This window comes from Scardinius erythrophthalmus (genome assembly GCF_964197995.2).
Source record: "Scardinius erythrophthalmus genome assembly, chromosome: 4".
NCBI classification, from domain to species: domain Eukaryota; kingdom Metazoa; phylum Chordata; class Actinopteri; order Cypriniformes; family Leuciscidae; genus Scardinius; species Scardinius erythrophthalmus.
This window is the reverse complement of record NC_138224.1, coordinates 50,774,901-50,797,427: the sequence shown is the minus strand read 5'-3', so window position 1 is coordinate 50,797,427 and position 22,527 is coordinate 50,774,901. Positions and strand designations below refer to the sequence as shown.

General features: G+C 42.0%; 1 protein-coding gene across 4 annotated transcripts in view; it reads left to right on the top strand.

The window, feature by feature from the left end:
* The window catches only part of pacsin2 (protein kinase C and casein kinase substrate in neurons 2), a 28,015-nt gene that overhangs the window by 2,509 nt on the left and 2,979 nt on the right, over positions 1 to 22,527 (top strand). Inside the window, exons 2-10 of one of the 4 annotated variants that reach the window (XM_081364071.1) lie at positions 7,953 to 8,007; positions 8,112 to 8,268; positions 13,318 to 13,553; positions 16,167 to 16,319; positions 16,974 to 17,149; positions 17,239 to 17,359; positions 20,200 to 20,330; positions 21,329 to 21,472; positions 21,767 to 21,954. In XM_081364071.1, coding sequence (XP_081220197.1) covers positions 7,954 to 8,007; positions 8,112 to 8,268; positions 13,318 to 13,553; positions 16,167 to 16,319; positions 16,974 to 17,149; positions 17,239 to 17,359; positions 20,200 to 20,330; positions 21,329 to 21,472; positions 21,767 to 21,954 — 1,360 coding nt within the window. In that variant the 5' untranslated portion in view covers position 7,953. Of the gene's footprint in view, positions 1 to 7,952; positions 8,008 to 8,111; positions 8,269 to 13,317; positions 13,554 to 16,166; positions 16,320 to 16,973; positions 17,150 to 17,238; positions 17,360 to 20,199; positions 20,345 to 21,328; positions 21,473 to 21,763; positions 21,955 to 22,527 lie in introns of all 4 variants that reach the window. The other 3 variants (XM_081364070.1, XM_081364073.1, XM_081364072.1) reach the window with 3 other exon arrangements.

Genomic DNA, 22,527 nt, shown 5'->3' with positions numbered 1-22,527 from the left:
AGTTTATACAGGTTTCATATTTATAATCAAACTTCACAGCCCGTTTTTTTTTTTTTTAATTATTGTCATTGTTTATAATATCTTAATATCTTTATGCTTTATTGTCATATGTATCAGATTAGAGCTAGTCGGTAATATCATTTTAATATAAATCTGTAAAGAAATACGAAGCAAACGTGAGAATAGATGAATGTGTTGTAACTCTTTCAGATGCTTTTTTCAGATTACGTTTTAAGATATAGGCTAAAAAAGATTCGCGTCACAAAGGCAACAGCTGTCATTTTCATTTGGTTTAACTTGAAGTTACAAATAACTAAATCAAATTTCTTAAAAATAATAAAATAAATAAACTGAAAGCCGCACCACATGACCTGACCTCGCCGTGACATCATTTCCTGCTCTGTCATGTCACTCACTCATGACTCATGAAAAACATTGTTTAGTCAAGCCGTTTTGTGTTTGTACAAACAACTTAAATGTGTCCTATTACGCTTTTCCACTTTTTCAACTGTATTGAGTGTGTGTAATGTTGCTGTTTGAGGATAGCCGAACCTTAACCCGAACCCTAACCCTAACCGTCCATTTCAAAGGGAGATATTATATTTAACAATATTTCAGTCAAAGGGAGATATTATATTTAACAATATTTCAGTCAAAGGGAGATATTATATTTAATAATATTTCAGTCAAAGGGAGATATTATATTTAACAATATTTCAGTCAAAGGGAGATTATATTTAATAATATTTCAGTCAAAGGGAGATATTATATTTAACAGAATCCACTTTTTAAGAACTACAACGAACGGCTTGTTTGGACTACAACAAGCTTTGTTCCAGATCTTATGAAGTCATAATGTCCCTCATTTAAACAACAGAGAGCCTAAGCCCCTCCCCTTCCGGTCGACCACCATGGGTCCTTATTTCGGAAAAATATTGTATGGTAGTCAATGGCGAGAGACAACAAATATTTTGATCTCATTTGAATTGTGCCCTGAATTACACATATGGTGTTTGTCAATTTAAAGTCCCCGTGAACCGGAAGTTGCAAACAACTTTTCTCCAGTGTTGTGACGTATTTCCCAGTGAAACGGAATATTGAACAGAGGGCAGGGTTTTACTCTAGCGCTCCTCCTCTCCATCTCTGCTCATAACAGACTAACGGTTTGAGGGGAGTGGTTACGCGTTGTCCAAACCAATTCCTCAAACCTACGTCATCAGAGAAGGTCCTCCAATGCAGAGGGGAGGGGCATTTTCAGATTTTGATTAAAGATTACCATGGTAAAAAAATGTTTTTTTAAATATTTTCTTGCACGGATTAATTGTTCACCACAAGACTAGTAATATGCGCTAACAAAGTAAATAGGGTCAATTTTGATTTCATGGGGACTTTAAAAGATACATTTTAAAGTCAAGAAAGTCGCAGCTTGATGTAAAACTGCTGAGGTATAACTGTGCGTTCACACCGAACGCGAACAGCGCGTCAAATTCGCGCCTGCCACATCTAGTTATACGCTTGACCACTTTGTGTGCATTCGCGTGTCAAGAGCGAAATTGACGCGCGTAAAATCTAAAGTTTGAATCGAAATTTACGCGCGTCAGTTCGAAACCTGTTGGCGGCCATCTTTTTTTAGATGTTTATCGAGCATTAGCATTAGCATTAATCGAGAGAGTCACCGCTCGTATATGCTCTGGAGAGCAGAAACAGCAGCGTAGGGGACATCGTGGCTGTACTCGGGTCCACCAAACCCTCCGGAGGGTTTCAGGGGTTTCACAATTTGCTCCAGGAGGTAGGTTTGGTGGACCTAACGGTGAGGACGCTGACGAGGAAAGCGTAGGCCGTATAAGCCTCGGCCTCGAGTGGTGGTCGCTGCCTGACGAGCTGCGCTGTACAGCCCGGCGTGAGGTTCACCCTCGCCCGCACCTAATCTGTGATTTATTTTTGTTTTGATAATAAATGGAGCTGCAGCCTTCAAAAATGAAACCTGTCCTGTGATTTTTTTTAATACACTAAATTGTGTTTGTTGTCTTTACATTAGATTAATAATGTTTCATATAATCTAGAATAGATATGGAATAAATAGCATTCAATACAAAATGAATTGACGCAGAAGTTCAGATTTTTCAACTCGGGCGGCAGACGCGAATTCGCGTCAAACGCGTGAATGCAGAAATAGCACTAATAAAATCATTCGCGCGTAACGCGCTTAACGCGCCAGACGCTCAATTCGCGTCATTCGCGCGAACTTGACGCGCGAATGAGGCGAATTCGCGTCTACCGCGCTGCGCTAAACACCTCATTCGCGCCGCAGGAATTTTTTACGCGCGTAACGCGTCTTTGCATTGACTTAACATTGAAATGACTCGCGCCTGACGCGCTAAACGCGTCCGGTGTGAACGCACCATAAGACTGAAAATACGTAATTACAAAGACTACAAACCCAGAAGGCGCACATGCGACGTCATACCTTTTCTCTCAATGAATGAAGCTAACTTTACTGAAGCTGACGTCTGACATTTTATCTATAGTCTTACCTTATAATCGTAACATTATGGCGTCATGCTTTAGTGTTTTGAGCCAGATTGCACACGAGAGATGTAGTTTATTGAGCGATTTTCACATAAAACTAAACGTTACTCTTCTGTTTTATGACAAACTGCGACTTTCTTGACTTTCATAATAACCTTTTAAATTGACAAACATCATATGTGTAATTCAGGGCACAGTTCAGACGGAATAAAAAGATAAGTTGTCTCTCGCCATTGACTACCATACATATTTTTTTCCGAAATAAGGTTAATTAATTAACATTAATTTTAAACACTTTCTGAATACTATAACCTCAACGTTTATCTGGAAAATTCCGCTCCTTAGGAATAATAACCATGGTTTTGTGGTTGATTACTGTTTGTTTTACCTTAGTTCTCTGAGAAATATCACGATTAAATGGTGGATGACATCGTATCTAAATGTATGAGAAAACTACAAACACACAACTCTCCGAATCCGTTCAGCACAATCGTCTCGTTCGGGAACATTGTCAGGGTCTGAATCGGCTCGATTCGGTTTGAAATTGATCCATGGTTAATATTTACACTAGAGTAGAGCTCGTGGTTATGAAGGGGGTGGGACATTCCACTGCCAATCACAGCACACTGCCAACCAATCACAGCGCAGTATTCCTGAAGGAGGGGCTTCTGTCGGCCAGACTGGGGGAGAGGAGCTGCAATAATGGACAATATGTGGAGGATAATGCGGTTTTTGAACAATCAAGCATGAAAACATTTTCTAGTACATCCCAAAAACTAAATCAAGACTTCGTAAAAGGGCATAATAGGACTGTCAAAAAAAAATCATAGTTGAGTGAAGTCAGTCATTAGATTAGTAATATTTAATTTAGTATAAGAGGGCCGTTGGTTATTAATCATGCGTGTCCAGCTGCTTCAGTGTGTGTGTGTTCATGATGTGTGACGCTGAAAAACATCAGATGCTGTGTGTGTGTGTGTGTGTGTGTGTGTGTGTTTGAGCTGCATCAGTCCACTCAGCTGTCAGTCACTCGTCAGCACACCCATCAGAATGAATGCAGTCGTCACTGCTGAGTGTGTGTGTATGACTCTGGTGTGTGAAACCTCGTGTTCGACTCAGTGTTGAGACTCTGAGGACTGATATGAGCTGTGTGTGTGTGTTTTGATGTGCATTGGTTGAGTCGTGAATCATACTCCAGCACATAACAGAGCGCAGCAGTCGGCTCTGGAAGTGACTCCATTCATAAGTCGACAGTGTGTGTGTGTTGGTCTGGTTCATGCTCGTATAACACTTGATTACATCCCTGTGGGAGAAACACACTTCACTGAAGCCGTGATCAGGCACTAAAGCTCTCGATCACGAGTCTTCGAGAGGTGTCGTTTCATACCGTGAAGGTCAGTAGGGTCCAGTAACTTCCTCTCCTGTGTTCAGCAGTCACACAGGTGTGTGTGTGTGTGTGTGTGTGTGTGGAACCGCATCAGTGAGTTGTTGTTGTTGTTGTTGGAGTGTGAAGCTCACATGACGCTCACTGAACACAATGAAGCCATAGCTGTGATTGACCAGCAGTTTCTCTCTCTCTCTCTCTCTCACACACACACACGCCATTACTCTGACACACAGACGATTAGACAGAGATATAGATATTGATAATCACATAGACCAAGATAGTGATGCACCGAAATAATTATATATTTTTTTAGTGAAAACTGTCAGTAGGCTCTTTTCATAAACCTCTATATCGCACATAAGGCAGTTTTTGTAAACATTTTTTTTTAATAACAAAATAATTTTTTTTCTCCAGTTAATTGAAACATAAACTGTGGCTGTAATAACTTGTTTTCGTGACATAGGCTACATTAAATATTGAAGAACAGGTTGAATAAAACATATAGGGATATATCAATACCGGATGATATATGTTCAACTTTAATGTTATCATTATCGACCCGATTAGGAAATTAGGTCAAAAAATAGTTCTGTCAATAGTCAATAGTCTTTTAGGCTTCATGAAACTATCAAGAGAACATCATTAAACGTGTGATTGGATCATGGCCTTGTAGCAGCGCTGAAACAGGCTAACGTTTGTAGTTTGTACATTACTCATTATAGGGTTCATGCAAAGTGTGGGAGTGAAATTCAAGGACTTTTTAAAGTGCTTCACACTTATTCCAGCACTTCAAACTCTAGCCAAATATGATCCTAATTATTAATGTGAAGTTTAATGTGATGATTTGTAAAACGAAAAGTTTAACGATGAAGGAAAACCAACACTTCCTAGCAAACAAACACTTAAAAAAAATAACTAAAAATAATTGCCACTACAACCAGTAGATGGCGGCGGAGGAGCACTAATGGACTCATTAGCTATTTCCAATCGCTAATATATGGGGGAAAGTAGAGAGAAAAGGCACAAAGTCTCATGAAAAACAAAACCTGTTCTTCAGATTGTGACTGAGTAACACAGAAAGTAAAGAGCGCTCCTTTTATAATCACCGAAGACTTTAATAGGAGTAGACTATTAATGAGGTTTTTGCATGATACTGTTGTCAATAAAAGTTCATTTCATCTGCGTCTCAATTCACTAATAGATGCCACTCATAGATTTTCCAGAAGGCTTTGCCATCGGTGAATAAACATGAACACGGACCGTTTCACAGTCGAGACGCGGCGCGGGTGTTTTACATGAATGTGTGTTTGAAGGGAACTGACGGTCTTTAGAAACGTTTTGATGTTATTTTCATGTAATCTTTCCTAATAAAGCAGCGTTTATGAGCCGTTACCGTGGAAACCGCTGTTTCTGCTAGGGCTGCACGATATGAGGAAAAGCTGCGATGTGCGATAACATTGTTTAATATTGCGATGACGATATGACTTGCGATAAATATTTAAATGTGAATGTCAGCTATACTGTTCCCATGTCTTAGTGCTTTAATAGGTTCTTTGTGTGATAGGTCAAACTTTTATTACCTGCCTGGTTCAGATTACACGATTTTAGCAAGATTCGATCGTTTCATCTCGTATAGTGTGTAGTGGGCGACAACCTACGTCGCGTCTGCGATGCTTCACAACATCACGACAGAAAGACTAGCATGTTTAATTTTTTAACGGTCCTCCACGACGGGTTGAGTATGTGAGTGAGCGAGTGAGTGAGTGCGAGCAACAGTGAGTGTGTGAGTGTGCGAGTGTGTGTGTGTGCGCGAGTGAGTGAGAGCGAGGGACAGTGAGTGTGTGTGCGCGAGTGTGTGTGTGTGCGAGTGAGCGCGAGTGTGTGTGTGTGCGAGTGAGCGCGAGTGAGTGAGCGAGGGACAGCGAGTGTGTGTGTGCGAGTGAGCGAGTGTGTGTGTGTGAGTGAGCGCGAGTGAGTGAGCGAGGGACAGCGTGTGTGTGTGTGTGTGTGCGTGCGAGTGAATGTGTGCGTGTGACGGCACGCGAATGACTGGTCGGAAAGCAAAGCAGCGTGTAGTCTGACATGTTTCTTGTCCACGACAAGACAAGATTTTAGGAGTCAAAATCGTGTAATCTGACACCGTGACTATCGGCAGACACAAAAATCTTGTAATCTGAACCAGGCATTATTCATCGTGTCAGGCCTGTCTGTTGTGCTGTGTTCATCGCGCGAGTTCATATCGCGATGACGATGAAAATTCGATGTATCGTTCAGCCCTAGTTTCTGCCGCTCCCACAGCGCCCCCTGCTGGACCTCTTTATAAACACTGCAAGCCTGTGTTAATACTTGTGTGGATTTCTCTTCAGTATATTCACTCATGACAGTAAAATACAGTCGATCTACTGCAGTATCTCCTCTCTCAATCAGCAGAAGATCTGGTTTACACCCAGTTAACACCTAGTAACGGCTCGGTTGCCGGAGTTTCGGCGCGTCACCAATCGACAGATTTCAGAGTAAAGTCAGCGGGTTCGTGTGTTTCTTCTCTAACGTATTGTGTTGAATCCATAAATATGGTTTTAATAATAAATGTGTATCAAGTGCTGATAAGCATCTTGGGAATGTGACATTCCTCTGACCTCACGTAAGAAACATGCGGAGACTCGAACACACGGATGTGTTTAAATCAGCTGAAGAACAATCACTGTTGTGTAATTCTCGACAGCAGAAGACGTGTGTGTGTGTGTGTGTGTGTGTGTGTGTGTGTGTGTGTGTGTGTGTGTGTGTGTGTGTGTGTGTGTGTGTGTGTGTGTGTCCCTTTAAGAGCTCAGCGTCTAGAAGTTTCCATCTTCCTCTTTCCCACTGTGAAATAATCTTATTATGTAATATTGTTTGAGTCATTAATCGTGGAAAGTATGAGTTTACTTTGTGTGTGTGTGTGTGTGTGTGTGTGTGTGTGTGTGTGTGTGTGTGTGTGTGTGATAAAGCGGATCAGGAACGCCGCTGGAGGAATGGCAGGAATTTCCATCACTTCCCTGGAAAGAGTGTGTGTCGCTCACAGTGATCTGAACTTCAGCTTCAGATGAAACAACTGAAACTCAATACACACACACACACACACACACACAGTTGTGTTTTCGGTTCATATTTCCAGTTCTGTATGCAGAGCTCTGGGATTCGCACAGTTTAATAAGTAACACCATTAAAAGGAGGGCTGCATTATTATTATCAGTATTACCAATAGCAAACCACAACCGTCCAATCAGTTCCCACGGACACAATCAAGCCCCGCCCACATTTGTTCTTGTTCCACTCGGATATACGGCACAATAGAGGAGAAATGACTAGTGCAACTTTCCTCTCATGATGACTTTGAGTGTGAGATATTCAAGAGATAATCTAAGTTTTGTTATAGCTTAAACTGTAAGCCTCCGCTGTGCCGCACTTTGCTTGATAAACATTTAAAGAATTGCAAAATTTTCAGTTGATTACATTTTAAAAGATCAATTAAATTGTTAATGTTTTATGCCTTAATTTGATTACCATAATTTTTGATAATAAATGCTCATTAGATAATAAATTCTTAAATTAAGTCAACACATTTTATTGTGCACTAATATTTTTTTTTATAAATTATAAATATAATAATTGTTTAAACTAATTTAAAGTTTTTAAACATTTTTTTTTTAAGTTTTATGAATTATTTTGACTTGACATAGTTTTTGAATATTAAAACTTAATTAATCCATTAAAATGGAATTCAGAAATATTAAAATGGGGGAAAACGCTAAAATGGCGCTAAAATGCAATGTTTGTTAAACTTTTATAAATTAAAGTAGTTATATTTTATTTTTAATATAATTTAATGTATTATTTAATTTAGCCTAATCATTAAAACTAAATTGTAAAAAAATGGAACCCAGAACAGGTAAAATGGGGAAGACACATTGTGGTTTGATCTCGTCGGTGTTTGTCCCTGTATTGTGTGTAAATGTGTTTGAGATCAGTGATGAGAGTAATGTTTCTAACGTTGTCGTTCCAGCATGTCGGACTTCCACGACTCTCTGGTGGACGTCTCCAGCGACAGCTTCTGGGAGGTACGTGTCTTTCTACCCGGCGCACGCGGTGTGTCCCGTTAGCCGCTAGCGTGTGTGTAACGCCTCTGTGTGTGTGTGTGTGTGTGTGTGTGTGTGTGTGTCAGGTGGGGAACTACAAGCGTGTGGTGAAGCGCGTGGACGACGGGAACCGGCTGTGCAACGACATGATGAACTGCCTTCATGAGCGAGCGCGCATCGAGAAGAGCTACTCTCAGCAGCTGAGCGAGTGGGCCAAACGCTGGAGGCAGCTGGTGGAGAGAGGTGCGTGTGTGTGTGTGTGTGTGTGTGTGTGTGTGTGTGTGTGTGTAAGGTGTGCTCATTCACTTCTCTCCCAGAACACTGCCTCGTCTGAAGGAGCTTAAGGGCTCGTCTGTGGGGCCACGGTCACTAGTTAGGCCGTGAGTGTGACGTCACTTCCCCTGAACACACACACACTATAAAGGGCTGCTGACGGGATGGTGAATCATATGAGGGAGCCTATAATGAGGAAGAGGAAGCAGTGCTTCTCAAGACTGGGAACTGATGTTACACTTCTCTGAGTGTGAGCGTGTGTGTGTGCTATTCCCATCATCCATACAGTAGTAAAGTAATAATCATGATAATTTCAGGATCTTGGCCATATCCCCCTGTAGCCCAAGACTGCTCTCCCACTGAAGCTGAGCAGGGCTGAGTCTGGTCAGTGTCTGGATGGGAGACTCCTGGGTAAACCTGGTTGCTGCTGGAAGAGGTGTTAGTGAGGCCAGCAGGGGGTGCTCACCCTGGGGTCTGTGTGGGTCCTAATGCCCCAGTGTAGTGACGGGGACACTATACTGTCAAAGAGCACCGTCCTTCAGATGAGACGTTAAACCGAGCTCTTGACTCTCTGGATGTCCTTCGGAAAAAGAGTAGGGGAGTAACCCCGGCATCCTGGCCATCATGGCCTCCTAATCATCCCCATATACTGATTCACTCTGTCTCCTCTCCACCAGTAAGAGGTGTGTGTGTGTGTGGCGCACTATGGCTGCCGCCGCATCGTCCAGGTGGAGCTGCACACTGGTGGTGGTTAAGGAGATAGAATCTATGTAAAGAGTACCCAGAAAAGCACTATATAAATGTAATGAATTACTAGTAATATTATTGAGTCTGAGCGCTACATTTCAAACATCGTTGATCATACATCACTCGTTCTATCTAAAAAAAATGACTAGATTATGAAGAATAATAATATTCGGGGACTCATAAATTTTGGGGCATCTCGCCCGGGGGGCGGGGTTACGTTCTGCGTCACATCTCTCATGCGGGTTCTCGTCGACCAGGGTCAGCGCGCACACAGGCAGGCACAGAACTAGCTAGCGAACCTAGGTCTTAAATCTAATAAGTTATGTTTTTTACAACACGTTTTTTGATGGAAAAGTGATGTTTAATTTCCATAGTCTTTGTTTAGTGAACGAAAGCGAAATCAGGAATTGCGGTCTTTCAGTTTGTTTATCGTTACCTAGCTACCAAGGGTTGTACAAGATGTGCTGTAGCCTTAATTATTTACAATGGCCAAGTCGCGTTTCATATTAACAGATGAATAGGCTTCGCTCAGTTTATTAAATACATCCAACCTGAAAATCACGGTAGGACTGTGCAAACAAAGTAGACTATCTGTCTAGCATTGCCATGTCAGTGTATTGATTCATTGTCCCATCATAGTTTGTAAGAGACATTTCAGGTTGGATGTATTTAATAAACTGAGCGAAGCCTATTCATCTGTTAATATGAAACGCGACTTGGCCATTGTAATTAAGGCTACAGCACATCTTGTACAACCGAAATGGTTAGCGTTTTTCCCAAATATCACTTTTCATAAGGTATGGACAGTGCCAAACTAATTTTTGTTTCATAATAAAATAGAAGAAATCCATTTTAAAAATATTCACCGTTATTACCCTTGTAATAAATATCTAAGTAAATTTTACAGTAATATTTCCCCACTATGCTCTTTTTGCCAAGAGGAGGAAGAATCTATTTTACACTTATTTTACTTATGTTCTTATACTAAACAATTTTGGCTTCAAATTTCAGCTTCCATATTTCTTGCATTTCATCAGTTATGTAATATTTCTGTCAGTAAGGTTATTTTTCACTCTGATGGCTCTGAAAATAAAAAGCTAGATGATATATTAAACTTTTTCTGTATGATGGGAAAATACCACATCCACAAAGCAAGATACCTTAAATTCAAACCTAGTTGCAAAATTTTTGCTTATGATTTAGTTATTATTGTCTTCACTTCAAAAAATCCCCTCCAATAAAAAAGCTTTGAAAACATCCTGTATTATAGAACAAGTTTTATGTAAATTGTAATTGTATTTTATTTACTGTTATTATTTACTTTCATTTTCTCTGTATCCCCACATGTTCATGTTCATTGTTTTGTGTTATTTCCATTGCATTGATTTATATTGTAATGCAATAAAAAAAAACATCTTGTACAACCCTTGGTAGCTAGGCAACGATAAACAAACTGAAAGACCGCAATTCCTGATTTCGCTTTCGTTCACTAAACAAAGACTATGGAAATTAAACATCACTTTTCCATCAAAAAACGTGTTGTAAAAAACATAACTTATTAGATTTAAGACCTAGGTTCGCTAGCTAGTTCTGTGCCTGCCTGTGTGCGCGCTGACCCTGGTCGACGAGAACCCGCATTAGAGATGTGACGCAGGACGTAACCCCGCCCTCCGGGCGAGATGCCCCAAAATTTATGAATCCCAATAATCTACTGACACATCAGAACATCGGTGTCACAAGTGTGTCGTCCAATCAGAATCTAGAGGCGGAGCTCTCTCTGTTCTGAGTCTCTCAGTCTCAACTGGAGGGATTCATTCACTGGCAATTAATCATCTGATCTTATGTGTGTTGTGCAGTTCATATGTTGTTGAATGTTCACTGTGTGTTTCAGATACAGTCTCAGATAAAGAGAGCATTGATGTATCAATAACCATGACTGTTTTTTGTTAGTAATCTAGGGTTTTTAGATATGCATAAACACAAGTCTATCCAGAAGTCGGCCGATGTTGTTTTATTGGCAGCCTTCTTCATCCTTGATCATATTTGCATTTTATTTCTCACACAAATCTTTCCTAAACCTCAGGTTTGATTGTTTAATGTATGATAATGAATTCCAGTCATGAGTGGTCTCATTCACGATTAAAAGTGTGTGTATGTGAATAATATGTGCAGGAATGACGTGTGATGGTTAGACTCTCAGGTTAGTCGTTTTCATAAATGCAAAAGAGATAAACTGGCCGAATGAAATTATCCAATTAAAATGTTTCACTTGCAGACAAATACTGATCAGGACAGTGAAAAGTTAAGTAGACTTTTGGCTGATTTAAATCATTTTTGTTCATCAATGAAGTTTAATTTCACATTTATCTAATTAATTTTGTTATATTATTATGGTAAATGCTAAAATTTGGATTTTGATGAATCAGAAGATTTGTGTCAGAACGGCTTTGTAAACGAGACCTGTGGCCGGTTTCACAAAGCTGTTTTAGACTGGTCTATAGTGTTAGACAAGTCTAATATTTGCTCATAGACTAGTCTAATGCAAGTTAGACTGTTTCACAGAAATAAAGACTGGCTTAATTTAGACCAAAAACATTAGACCCCTCTCACCCCCAGGCTAACCTTAGGTCTAAGACTCTGTTACCTTGGCAACCAGCAGTAACAATCAGTCACATTACAAACAGACAAAAGAAAAGGGAAAACGGCTCATAATTTAAACATTTCTTCTTGTTACTACATTCTCCGCTAAATTTCCCAAGTAAAATGTCCTTGTAACTGTTATACTCCTCCAACAAACACATATTTCCCGCTGGGGTAAACTGCACTGAGCGGTTGAATGCGCTTTCTCGATCCGCCATGTTTTTTGTTTTGAAAAGTGTCTTATTTTACCCAGAATGCATTGCAGTGTAGTCCTACTTAAGATAGTCAGAGTGTTCAGAGCTTTGTGCAACGGTCTGATTTAGAAGTCTGACTATTTACTATATCTAAGCCATAGTCAAAGTCTATCTTTGTGAAACCGGCCCCTGTTGTTCCTGGTCGATAATAATAATAATAATAATAATGATGATGGTGATGAAGGTGTTCAGGAAAGTAAAGTTCATCCAGAGGGCTTTGGATCTTGGATTTATCATGTGCCGTTATCCTGCTGTCTGATAATGTGTGTTATCTTGGGTAGGTAACATTCCTGTCTCCAGGTCGCGGCTCTGGTCCACCCGTCGCACAGTGTTGTGAAAGCTGCTGGTTTTGATAGCGCACACGCTTCATATCTCTGTTTAGCTAAAGGCCATATTTAAATGTGATACTGAGGAAATGAGCAGTGTTTCCTTGTCCACTGGCTTTCGCTGCACTTTTCTGCTCGTACCTCAGATGTTTCCTGCGATTGGAGTCGTTTATAGTTATGTATTTCAAATCGGCATTTAAATAGACCACTTGATGATGTGTTAATAAATATTAAAAACCAGATGAAACACAAAACATGCTCTCAGAGTGTGTGCTTCAGTAGATTAGCAGTAGTTTGCGGACACTCGCAAACAGCATCGCAGAGTTATGTGTTTGAGCGACAGATCTCGACCTGTGGTTAGAAGCAGAGTTTCTCGTGTGTATGACATGTGGACTCAATAAATCCTGATCTTGAGCAAAATAAGCAAGCTGACATTCAGTACAACCTGTGTCTTTAATTTAGAATACATACAAATGTCATTTACGTCTCTAAGTTTGTCAAGAGATTTAAAGCACAGGTTTTGAAGAGTGCGCATGTGTGAACGAGCTCTGGTGTGTAAGAACGAGCCTATGACTGAATCTGGAAATAAAGCAAAATAACTGAGAGAAATGAGAAATAGTCCTCAGATGTCCATAGCAAAACATCTAGCGTTAATTCGATCTCAAACAGATTAATTAAAAGTAGTTATTACTCCATCACCTGCGCGACATCATTAACCAACATGTTTGAACAACTAATTTGCGACAGTATGGTTTCAGGGAACAGTCGTGACTAGCTAGTTGATTTTTCAACGATGCATCGCACTGTGATAGTGAAGCAGCGATTATACGGGAAACACACCCCAGATTGGGCTGAACAGTCAAAGTCCTGAAGTGTCCAGGTAAGCGTGACGCCCTCCGCCGGTCTACTGTGGTGTGTGTGGTGCAGAACACGGGAATACCAGCGGGCCCAGTAGCGAACCCTGGGGCACTCCTGAGAAACCGGCTTCTGCTGTTGTTGTTGAGTTGTGTGTGTGACCCAGAGTCAGGGTAAGACTGTGCTGTGTCCTGCAGGGCCCCAGTACGGGACGCTGGAGCGGGCCTGGTGCGCACTCATGACCGAGGCCGAGAAGGTGAGCGACCTGCACATGGAGGTGAAGGCGGCTCTGATGGCCGAGGACTACGAGAAGGTCAAGAACTGGCAGAAGGACGCCTACCACAAGCAGATGATCGGCGGCTTCAAGGAGACCAAAGAAGCAGACGACGGCTTTCGCAAGGCTCAGAAACCCTGGGCCAAGAAGCTCAAGGAGGTACAGGCGCACCGACTGCAGCACACACAGGCGTTCAGGTCATGACAAAGCCTCTTTTCAGCATGGGTGTGTCCTGCTGTTTGCACACACACGAGGCTCTCTAGTAAATCTACCACAGCACACCCACAAAGCTTACACTCGATTTGTTAGATTGTGCTGCATTTGATCAGTACAGAATCATTTTAGGAAGATCTGTTTATTTATTTCCATTTACTTTCTAATTAACTAAAACCCATTCATCACCAAACCAGCTGGGCTGAAATCAGTCCACTTCCTGTTCCTTAAAAAAGTTTACTCAGAAATAATTCCACCTCCAATTACTTGTAGAAAATTATTCTACTTTTGAGTCCATTAACAATTAATTTTAAATTATTCTACTTCTGATTTCATAAAAAACAATCTTAAAGGTATAGCGGAGGATCTTTCCGAATTTTAGATAAGAGTCCACTTTTTGAAAAGTTTGATTGATTCACCAGAATGATTGACAATTAGGAGGACCAATAGTATAGGTGATCCACCCGGGAGTAAAAAATCCTCCGCTATACCTTTAAACTCCTTTAAAATCTTCTTTTTGATTCCTTAAAAATAGTAAAATAATCGTTTTATTCTGATTTTGTTTAAAAATAATTAAATTCCATGAAATAAATCTACTTCTGATACCTTAAGCCCTCTATATAAATATAAAACGCATATGAAAACAAACAAGAGCGTGAGTCAGGCCGGTACAGCTGCCAGTGCAGTCATGTGATCGCAGTTGCTCATGGTTGTGCTCCTGAGGACTACATTTGCATCTTATCTGCTCTGTGAAGTATGCAAGAAGGGTGCGTCCCAAAAACATGTGCAAGCCGTCCATCCGTGCGGTTTCTGCTCGCTGGTTTTTAATAACAACAGAAAAGTTATATTTCTAGGGAAATGTTAAGGCCCTTTCACACCAAAAGTGAAATAAATAATCCTCAGACTGAAGGAAATTCATAGTTACGTCTGTACAGTAGAGGTGGAGTACAGTAGAGGTGGAGTACAGTAGAGTACAGTAGAGTAGATGTAGAGTAGATGTAGATGTAGAGTAGATGTAGAGTAGATGTAGAGTAGAGTAGATGTAGAGTAGATGTAGAGTAGATGTAGAGTAGAGTAGAGTAGAGTAGAGTAGAGTAGATGTAGAGTAGAGTAGAGTAGAGTAGAGTAGATGTAGAGTAGATGTAGAGTAGAGTAGAGTAGAGTAGAGTAGAGTAGAGTAGAGTAGATGTAGATGTAGAGTAGAGTAGAGTAGAGTAGAGTAGAGTAGAGTAGAGTAGAGTAGATGTAGAGTAGATGTAGAGTAGAGTAGAGTAGATGTAGAGTAGATGTAGAGTAGAGTAGAGTAGAGTAGAGTAGAGTAGAGTAGAGTAGATGTAGAGTAGATGTAGAGTAGATGTAGAGTAGAGTAGAGTAGATGTAGAGTAGATGTAGAGTAGAGTAGAGTAGAGTAGATGTAGAGTAGATGTAGAGTAGATGTAGAGTAGAGTAGAGTAGAGTAGATGTAGAGTAGATGTAGAGTAGAGTAGAGTAGAGTAGATGTAGAGTAGATGTAGAGTAGATGTAGAGTAGATGTAGAGTAGATGTAGAGTAGATGTAGAGTAGAGTAGAGTAGAGTAGAGTAGAGTAGATGTAGAGTAGAGTAGAGTAGATGTAGAGTAGAGTAGAGTAGATGTAGAGTAGAGTAGAGTAGATGTAGAGTAGATGTAGAGTAGAGTAGAGTAGAGTAGAGTAGAGTAGAGTAGAGTAGAGTAGATGTAGAGTAGATGTAGATGTAGAGTAGATGTAGAGTAGATGTAGAGTAGATGTAGAGTAGAGTAGAGTAGAGTAGATGTAGAGTAGATGTAGAGTAGAGTAGAGTAGAGTAGAGTAGATGTAGAGTAGATGTAGAGTAGATGTAGATGTAGATGTAGATGTAGATGTAGATGTAGAGTAGAGTAGAGTAGAGTAGAGTAGAGTAGAGTAGAGTAGAGTAGAGTAGAGTAGAGTAGAGTAGAGTAGAGTAGAGTAGAGTAGAGTAGAGTAGAGTAGAGTAGATGTACAAACAAACCTTCCAGCTGCTGTTATTCTGGATTGAAGAACAATAGGAGACAGGAGAAGGAAGTTCAACACTCTTATTTCTAAATCTAATCTAAAGTAATGTTTGCTTATTAGACATTTGTTAATAAAGCGACATTAAATACATAAAGTATGTTTGTGTATTTTAATATAGGTAATTATAAAGTTTTGTGTAAAATTCCGAGTTTGCATTTCACCTTTTTTATTCATTTTGAGTAAAAACACTGAATTTTGCAAGTGAGATGAGTAAATGCATGTTCACTTTTAGTCTAGAACTAAACCATCATGTTCTCACACACACACACACACACACACACACACACACACACACACACACACACACACACACCTCATCACTTCACTTCTCTCAACATGAGGACAGGAGAGCTGTCAGTCAATAACTGTGAAAAAGTGACTTAGATATGTTGTTGTAAATTGAAAAGGTAATGCGTTACTTTAGTAGTAGCTTGCAGAAGTGCAGTGATTGCTCAAGTCACCTGTGATGAGTTCCCCAACACTGATGATGATGATGGTGATGCACAGGTGGATGCGATGAAGAAGGCGTACCACGTCGCCTGCAAGGACGAGAAAGCGGCCGCCAGCCGAGAGAACGCCAGCAAACTGGAGAACAACAACCCGGAGGTGCAGAAGAAGCTGCAGGAGAAGGTGGAGAAGAGCCAGCAGGAGGTGCAGAAGGTCAGTCCCAGGAGGCAGCCTCTGATTGGCTGAAGGAGGAGGCCTGTGCATGTGTGTGTGTGTGTTCCTGTGGTTCTGCAGTTGTGCCCACTCACGTTTGAGTCGTGGAAGTTACACTATGTATTTCTCTTGTAGGGGTGCAACGGATCGGATTAACTGCTAAGTTTAACCATCATAGAGGGAAAGTTTATCATCTGGACATGTTTTGTCTTGCCAATTTACACATTCAAACAATTTTAAACGTGGAAGAAGAAATGAAAATCGGACTCGTGCGTTATCTATGCTTTAACACACACACATGCAGAGTGAGAGAGAGGGTTTATTCTGTCTTAAAGTGACAGTTGTCTGTCTCATTAATGTTGATAAAACAACAAATACAGCTTTAACAAAGATGAAACAATATTTAATTTTTACAGTGAACAAATGGTGTTATTTTACATTTAGGCGTTATTAATTTCTGTACCTAAACTTTGTAACTTTGTTATTTAGTATTCATCTCTGCTTGTAATTTGTGTATTTGTTCTTATTTTATTACTGACGGGTCACTTGTATGAAAAATTGCATTTACGGAATAAAGCGTAAGTGATGTGAACGGTGAGTTGTGTGATCCGCTGCAGCTCTGATCTCTCGTGTGTGTGTGTGTGTGTGCCTCAGGCTCAGGAGCGCTACGAGAAGTCTCTGGTGGAGCTGGAGAAGGTGACGCCGCAGTACATGGAGAACATGGAGCAGGTGTTCGAGCAGTGGCAGCAGTTCGAGGACAACAGGCTGGGCTTCTTCAAGGAGCTCCTGCTGGGCGTCAAGCAGCACCTCGACCTCTCGGCCAATCACAAGTGAGAACCTCACGGCGCACCCCACGTGCCTTAGCCAACTACTGCTCAGTCCCTCAGTGTCTGACGTGGTTAACGTCTCTGTCCTTCAGGTACACGACTGTGTATCACACACTGGAGGACACCATCCAGGCCGCCGACACGCAGGAGGACCTCCGCTGGTTCCGCTCCAACCACGGGCCCGGCATGCCCATGAGCTGGCCTCAGTTCGAGGTACACACACACACACACACACACACACACACACACAACGAGAGACATTCATGAAAGTGAAATAGAACAGGGCCATCGGACGCCAACAATTACACGATAACTGTGTCATAACAGCAGGTCATGTGACAGATCATGTGACGCCGTACTGTCCTAAAGTCATGCGACACCGTACCTGAGGAACTGGCAGAAATATTACATGATATTCACACTGAGAGTCTGTGAAAACACGAGCACAGAGGAGCTATGACAGCGCCGCTGGAGGGAGAGAGTTTCAGTGCCGGTCAGGAGATCACAAGTCATGATTATGAGACACAGAGTCACTATGAAAGAAGTCGAAATATCATTGTGAAGTTGAAATGTTAAGATACTTAATCTTAAGATACTTAAAGGGACGGTTCGGAGTAAATTCACCCTAGGGTCCTTTACACCATGACCTCGAGTCAAACACCCCCCAGAAGCCTTTTCTCCATTGGTCGAACATTATTAAAGTTAGAGCTTATTCAGCCAGAGGTTGCTGCTTAGTGCAGGCTATAGACTGTAAAAAATAATCTGGACGACGCCCCTCCGCTCTCTTCCATTGGTGAGAAGTGAAGCCGCCAGTGTCCCGATATGGCGCTGACATCTTGGGGCTTGAGTCTGCGCAGTAGCGATCTCGGGACCAGACCTGCGCAGTCGTGAGCAGGAAGTAAAGCCGCGAAATCAAGGCCCCGCCCTCACTCTCGGTGTGAAATAATTAATTATAGAAATTTAGATATTAAATTTAAAGCTCCAATCTCCAAAGATCCCGAAAAAATGTCCGTTGGTGCTTCAGTGACTACTTCGCTCAGAGAACCTGTCAATCACAGCTGTCAATCATGACGTCACACCACCGTTTTTATAGCATCGAATAACTGACTAAAAACCAACTTATTTTTGAAACAGCACTTGAACTTACATCAGCGTGATAAAAACTACAGTAAATGACTACACGTCCCGTTGAACAACACGGGGAGGCGGGGCTTATGACCTATACTATTGCCCCTAGGGTGATTTTACTCTGAACCATCCCTTTAAGACATAATGAGATATGAGATAAAAACTTCAAAGTCATGAGATATTACGTCAGAATCATGAGATACCGAGACATTGAGATTGAAACTTTAAATCATAAGAAACTAAGTCATAATAATGAGACAAGATCAACTCATAAGAATGAATCTATTCAGATTCAGATAACTTTATTAGTCCCCAAGGGGGCAGTTCAGTTTTACAGCCAACCCATCCATTAGGGGTAACGTTAGAAAGTGCATTAGCGCACAATGTATATTATGTAATGTCAAATAAATACAAATAAAATTAACAATAAATGCAGCAGTCATACATCCCCCTGTGTGCAGATGCTTCTCTCTCTCTCCCATAACGTCCACACATGACCCAGTCATTACACACACACACACATTCACCTGCCAGTGACGGAAGAGAGCAGCGGAGTGCTAGAACCAGTTGTGTTGTAGTTGTGTGTTTTCATTTAACAGTCTTATATGTTGTTGATTTAGCAGTCCTTCAGCAGAGGGAATGAGTGAGTCGGCACAGCGGTCAGTTTTCCTCCGCACTGGCACACACACTACACCGCCGCCCTGACTGCATCATAACAGCCCATTACTGAGTACATGATCTTGGCACGGTATTCTGTCTGCTGTCTGGAGATCTCGTGTCTTCCAGCGAGAACAGAGATCTCTGAACTTGGGCTATTTGAACACTTTCATTGTGTATTACACTCGGTTTTGGTTCGTCACTGCGCTTCCTGAAGTCTATGATTAATTCTTTAGCTTTAGACACATTTAAATCAAGGAAGCTGTCGTCAGGTATTGCGTAAGGGCACTGTTGTGATCGGATTGGTTGCCCTAGAGAAGGAAGGGCTGAGTCGTCTGAAACTTCACCAAGTGGCTGTTCTCCCGAGACGAGCTGCAGTGTCAGTCAGTGTGTGATATAAAGAGCGGGGGCGAGAGCCTGTGTTTGATACAGAGACAGAGGACATGTCTCCATTCACATAGACCTGCTGCCTTCTGTTTGCTGAAGATCTGCTCGGGTAACTTAAATTGAAACTCATCGTTCAGTTAGGATGTGAGGCTGCATTTAGTTAAAGCCTGAGCTAAAGTCCTGCATGTGGTGCGGTTCCTCAAGATGGCTGTACTCCCTGTCAGGAAGGAAGAGCTGTGCATCCTCAGCACTCTTGCCCCCGCCTGATGTGCGAGTTATAGTGGATCTGATGTATCTACAGCTAGGGGGATGAGTGTGTCCTTCAAGACCTCCTCAGAGCACTTCATCACACCAGTGCAGTCGGTCTGAACTCACTGAGGCCTCTGGGAGATTCTGTTTGGGGGACGGGAATCACTGTTGAAGTCCGGTATACGGCACGTTTAGAAAGATAACTGTGAAGGCCTTATATGGATCTGAGTCATATAATGAGGGAAAAGTCTTAAATATGAGATTTAATAATTTAGCAGACATTTAGATATTAGATATTTAGTCATAATTATGAGATGAAAACGTCAAAGTCGTGAGATATTAAGTCAAAATCATGTGGTTCAAAGTCATGATTATAAGATACTGAGTCACTATGAAAGAAGTCGAAATATCATTATAAGAAAACAAATTTGGAGGAAAGTTTAAAACATGTGATTAATAATTTAGCAGACATTCAGTCATTAGATATTCAGTCATCATTATCACGTTTGTTGGAGGGAGATATTTCCAGCGCGAAACGTCTGTTGGTCACACACGGCGTCACATGACTTCAGAAGTGTTGTCCGGACGGCTTCTGTGATACGGACGCGTGTGTGTGTGTGTGTGTGTTGCAGGAGTTTTCCATGGACCTGAACCGGACACTCACCCGACGGGAAACTAAGAGGAAACCCACTGATGGAGTCACTCTCACAGGAATCAGTCACACCACAGAGACCACAGCCTCCAAAACCAGCAGCAGCAGCAGGTGTGTGTGTGTGTGTGTGTGTGTGTGTGTGTGTGTGTGTGTGTGTGTGTACTTGTACAACTATCTTTGTGAGGACCAGTTTGAGTGTTAGACCATTGGAGTGAGGATAAAGAGAGTAAAGCGAGGACATGTTGGCCGGTCCTCACTCTCTGAGAGCCTTTAAAGGCCTGTTTGAGGGTCAAGACTTGGTTTTAGGGATCAGGTTATAATGAGGTCAAGGGTCGGTTTAGGGTCAGGGGTCGGGTTAGGCTCTTAGTTGTGATGGGTAAGGTTAGGGTAAGCGGCTAGAGATTGCATTGTGTCAATGAATGTCCTCATAAAGACAGATGTATAAGAATGTGTGTGAGTGAGCATAGCTTCAAACCAGCTGTGTGTGTGTGTGTGTGTGTGTGTGTGTGTGTGTGTGTGTGTCGTGAGCAGAAAACCGATCACAGTCAAATCCATAGTCTCTAATATACGCTATAATCAGACTATCATAACTGTGTGATTATAATAACCCGAGATGTGTCTGTGGTTTAGTTTTGAGCACATGGATGATGATGATGATGATGATGATGATGATGATGATGATGATGACCTGAGAGATTTCTGTCTCTTTGTCCATTTCCTTTCGCAGTAGAAGTGACGCCCATCTCTGCCTTAATCTGATAATCACAACTATCACTTAAACATTCAAAATTACACACATTAAAAATGTCATACTGTCATAATTATGAGAAAGTTAAAAACACAAGATACTAATTGTCACATAATTTTGACTTTTAATCTACAAATTATGAATGATCAGATGTCAGAGTGTGAACCCGTGCGAGACGAGCCTTCCATCACTGGGTGTGTGTGTGTGTGTGTGTGTAAATATGTAAATGTGAAACCGGTTCTGTCAGTGTGTAGTGTTACAGATCCTGCCTGAGGCTGTGAGCGTCTGTTAGCACTAGCTGAGCACACAGTCTGTGAGTTTGTGTGTGTGTGTGTGTGTAACGCTGTCTCTGTGTTGTTAGCGTGACCGTAGCCAGTAGCTCAGAGCCCGTGTGCCTGAACCCATTCGAGGACGAGGATGACGAGGAAGAGGAAGAGCCGGCGGAGCCCGAGAGCAGCACGGTGAACACTGTCACACCACAGGAAGTGATGACGGTCCAGCAAACGTTGGTGACACACACAGATGATCTCATCTCCTCTCTCTCTGTGTCTGTGTTTCTGTGTTTCTCCTCCTCCGGCCTCTGCTTGTGCTCGTAGCAGCTCTGTGTGTGTGTGTGTGTGTGTGTGTGTGTGTCTGCATGCCTGAAATTCACTGAAAACACCAGCACACACACTCACTCACTCACTCACTCACTCTCACACTCTCTCGCACACACTCACGTCATGCGTGTCCTTTCCTCTCACTCTTCCTGCTCTGTGTCGCGAGTGTCTGACACGTGCGTGTGTGTGTTTCTCCTCAGCGCTGGTGCGGTGGAGAAGACGCCGGTGGCCGAGGGCTCGGATGAGGAGGCAGGGAATCCCTTCGCCTCCGCTAACGCTAACGGGAACCCGTTCGAGGACGAGCCTCCTTCTCCAGTGGTGTCGGTGTGTGTGCGCGCGCTGTACGAGTACGAGGGCCAGGAGCAGGACGAGCTCAGCTTCAAAGCAGGTGTGTGTGTGTGTGTGAGTGAGTGAGTGTGTTTGCGCGTGCTGTACGAGTAGGAGCGCTGTAGCATCTAACTTTATTAGGCACGATGTAGGGACTCACCTTAAATGCACCTGTTATTCACATTTACCCCCAACATAACTGCATCACTGACTGTACCTGGCAATAACCGGGATAATGTACATCCGGCCGGTTGTTATCTCAGAATAAACCCGACGGGGATCAGGATCAGCGAGTGTTAGCGCTGCTGACTTCAGTGACCCGGAAGAGCTTGTGTTTCTGTGTTCAGCGGTTGTTATCTGGGAATAATATACCATTGGATGGCGCGATTGACCAATCAGAATCAAGTATTCAACAGAGCCGTGTAATAAATAGACTAATAGGCCGTGTGTCCACCAAAGCGCTTTTTCACACGGCTGGCGTATTTTTTAAATTGTTTTCAATGGGAGGGCCGCGTTTTTAACGCCATGAGCGTAACGAGGCGCTGAGCGTTTTCTTCAAGCTGAAGCGCTGAGCGTTCGGCGTTTTTTACTGGTCGCCAAGAGTTCAACTTTGAGTAAAACGCAGCGCTCATCA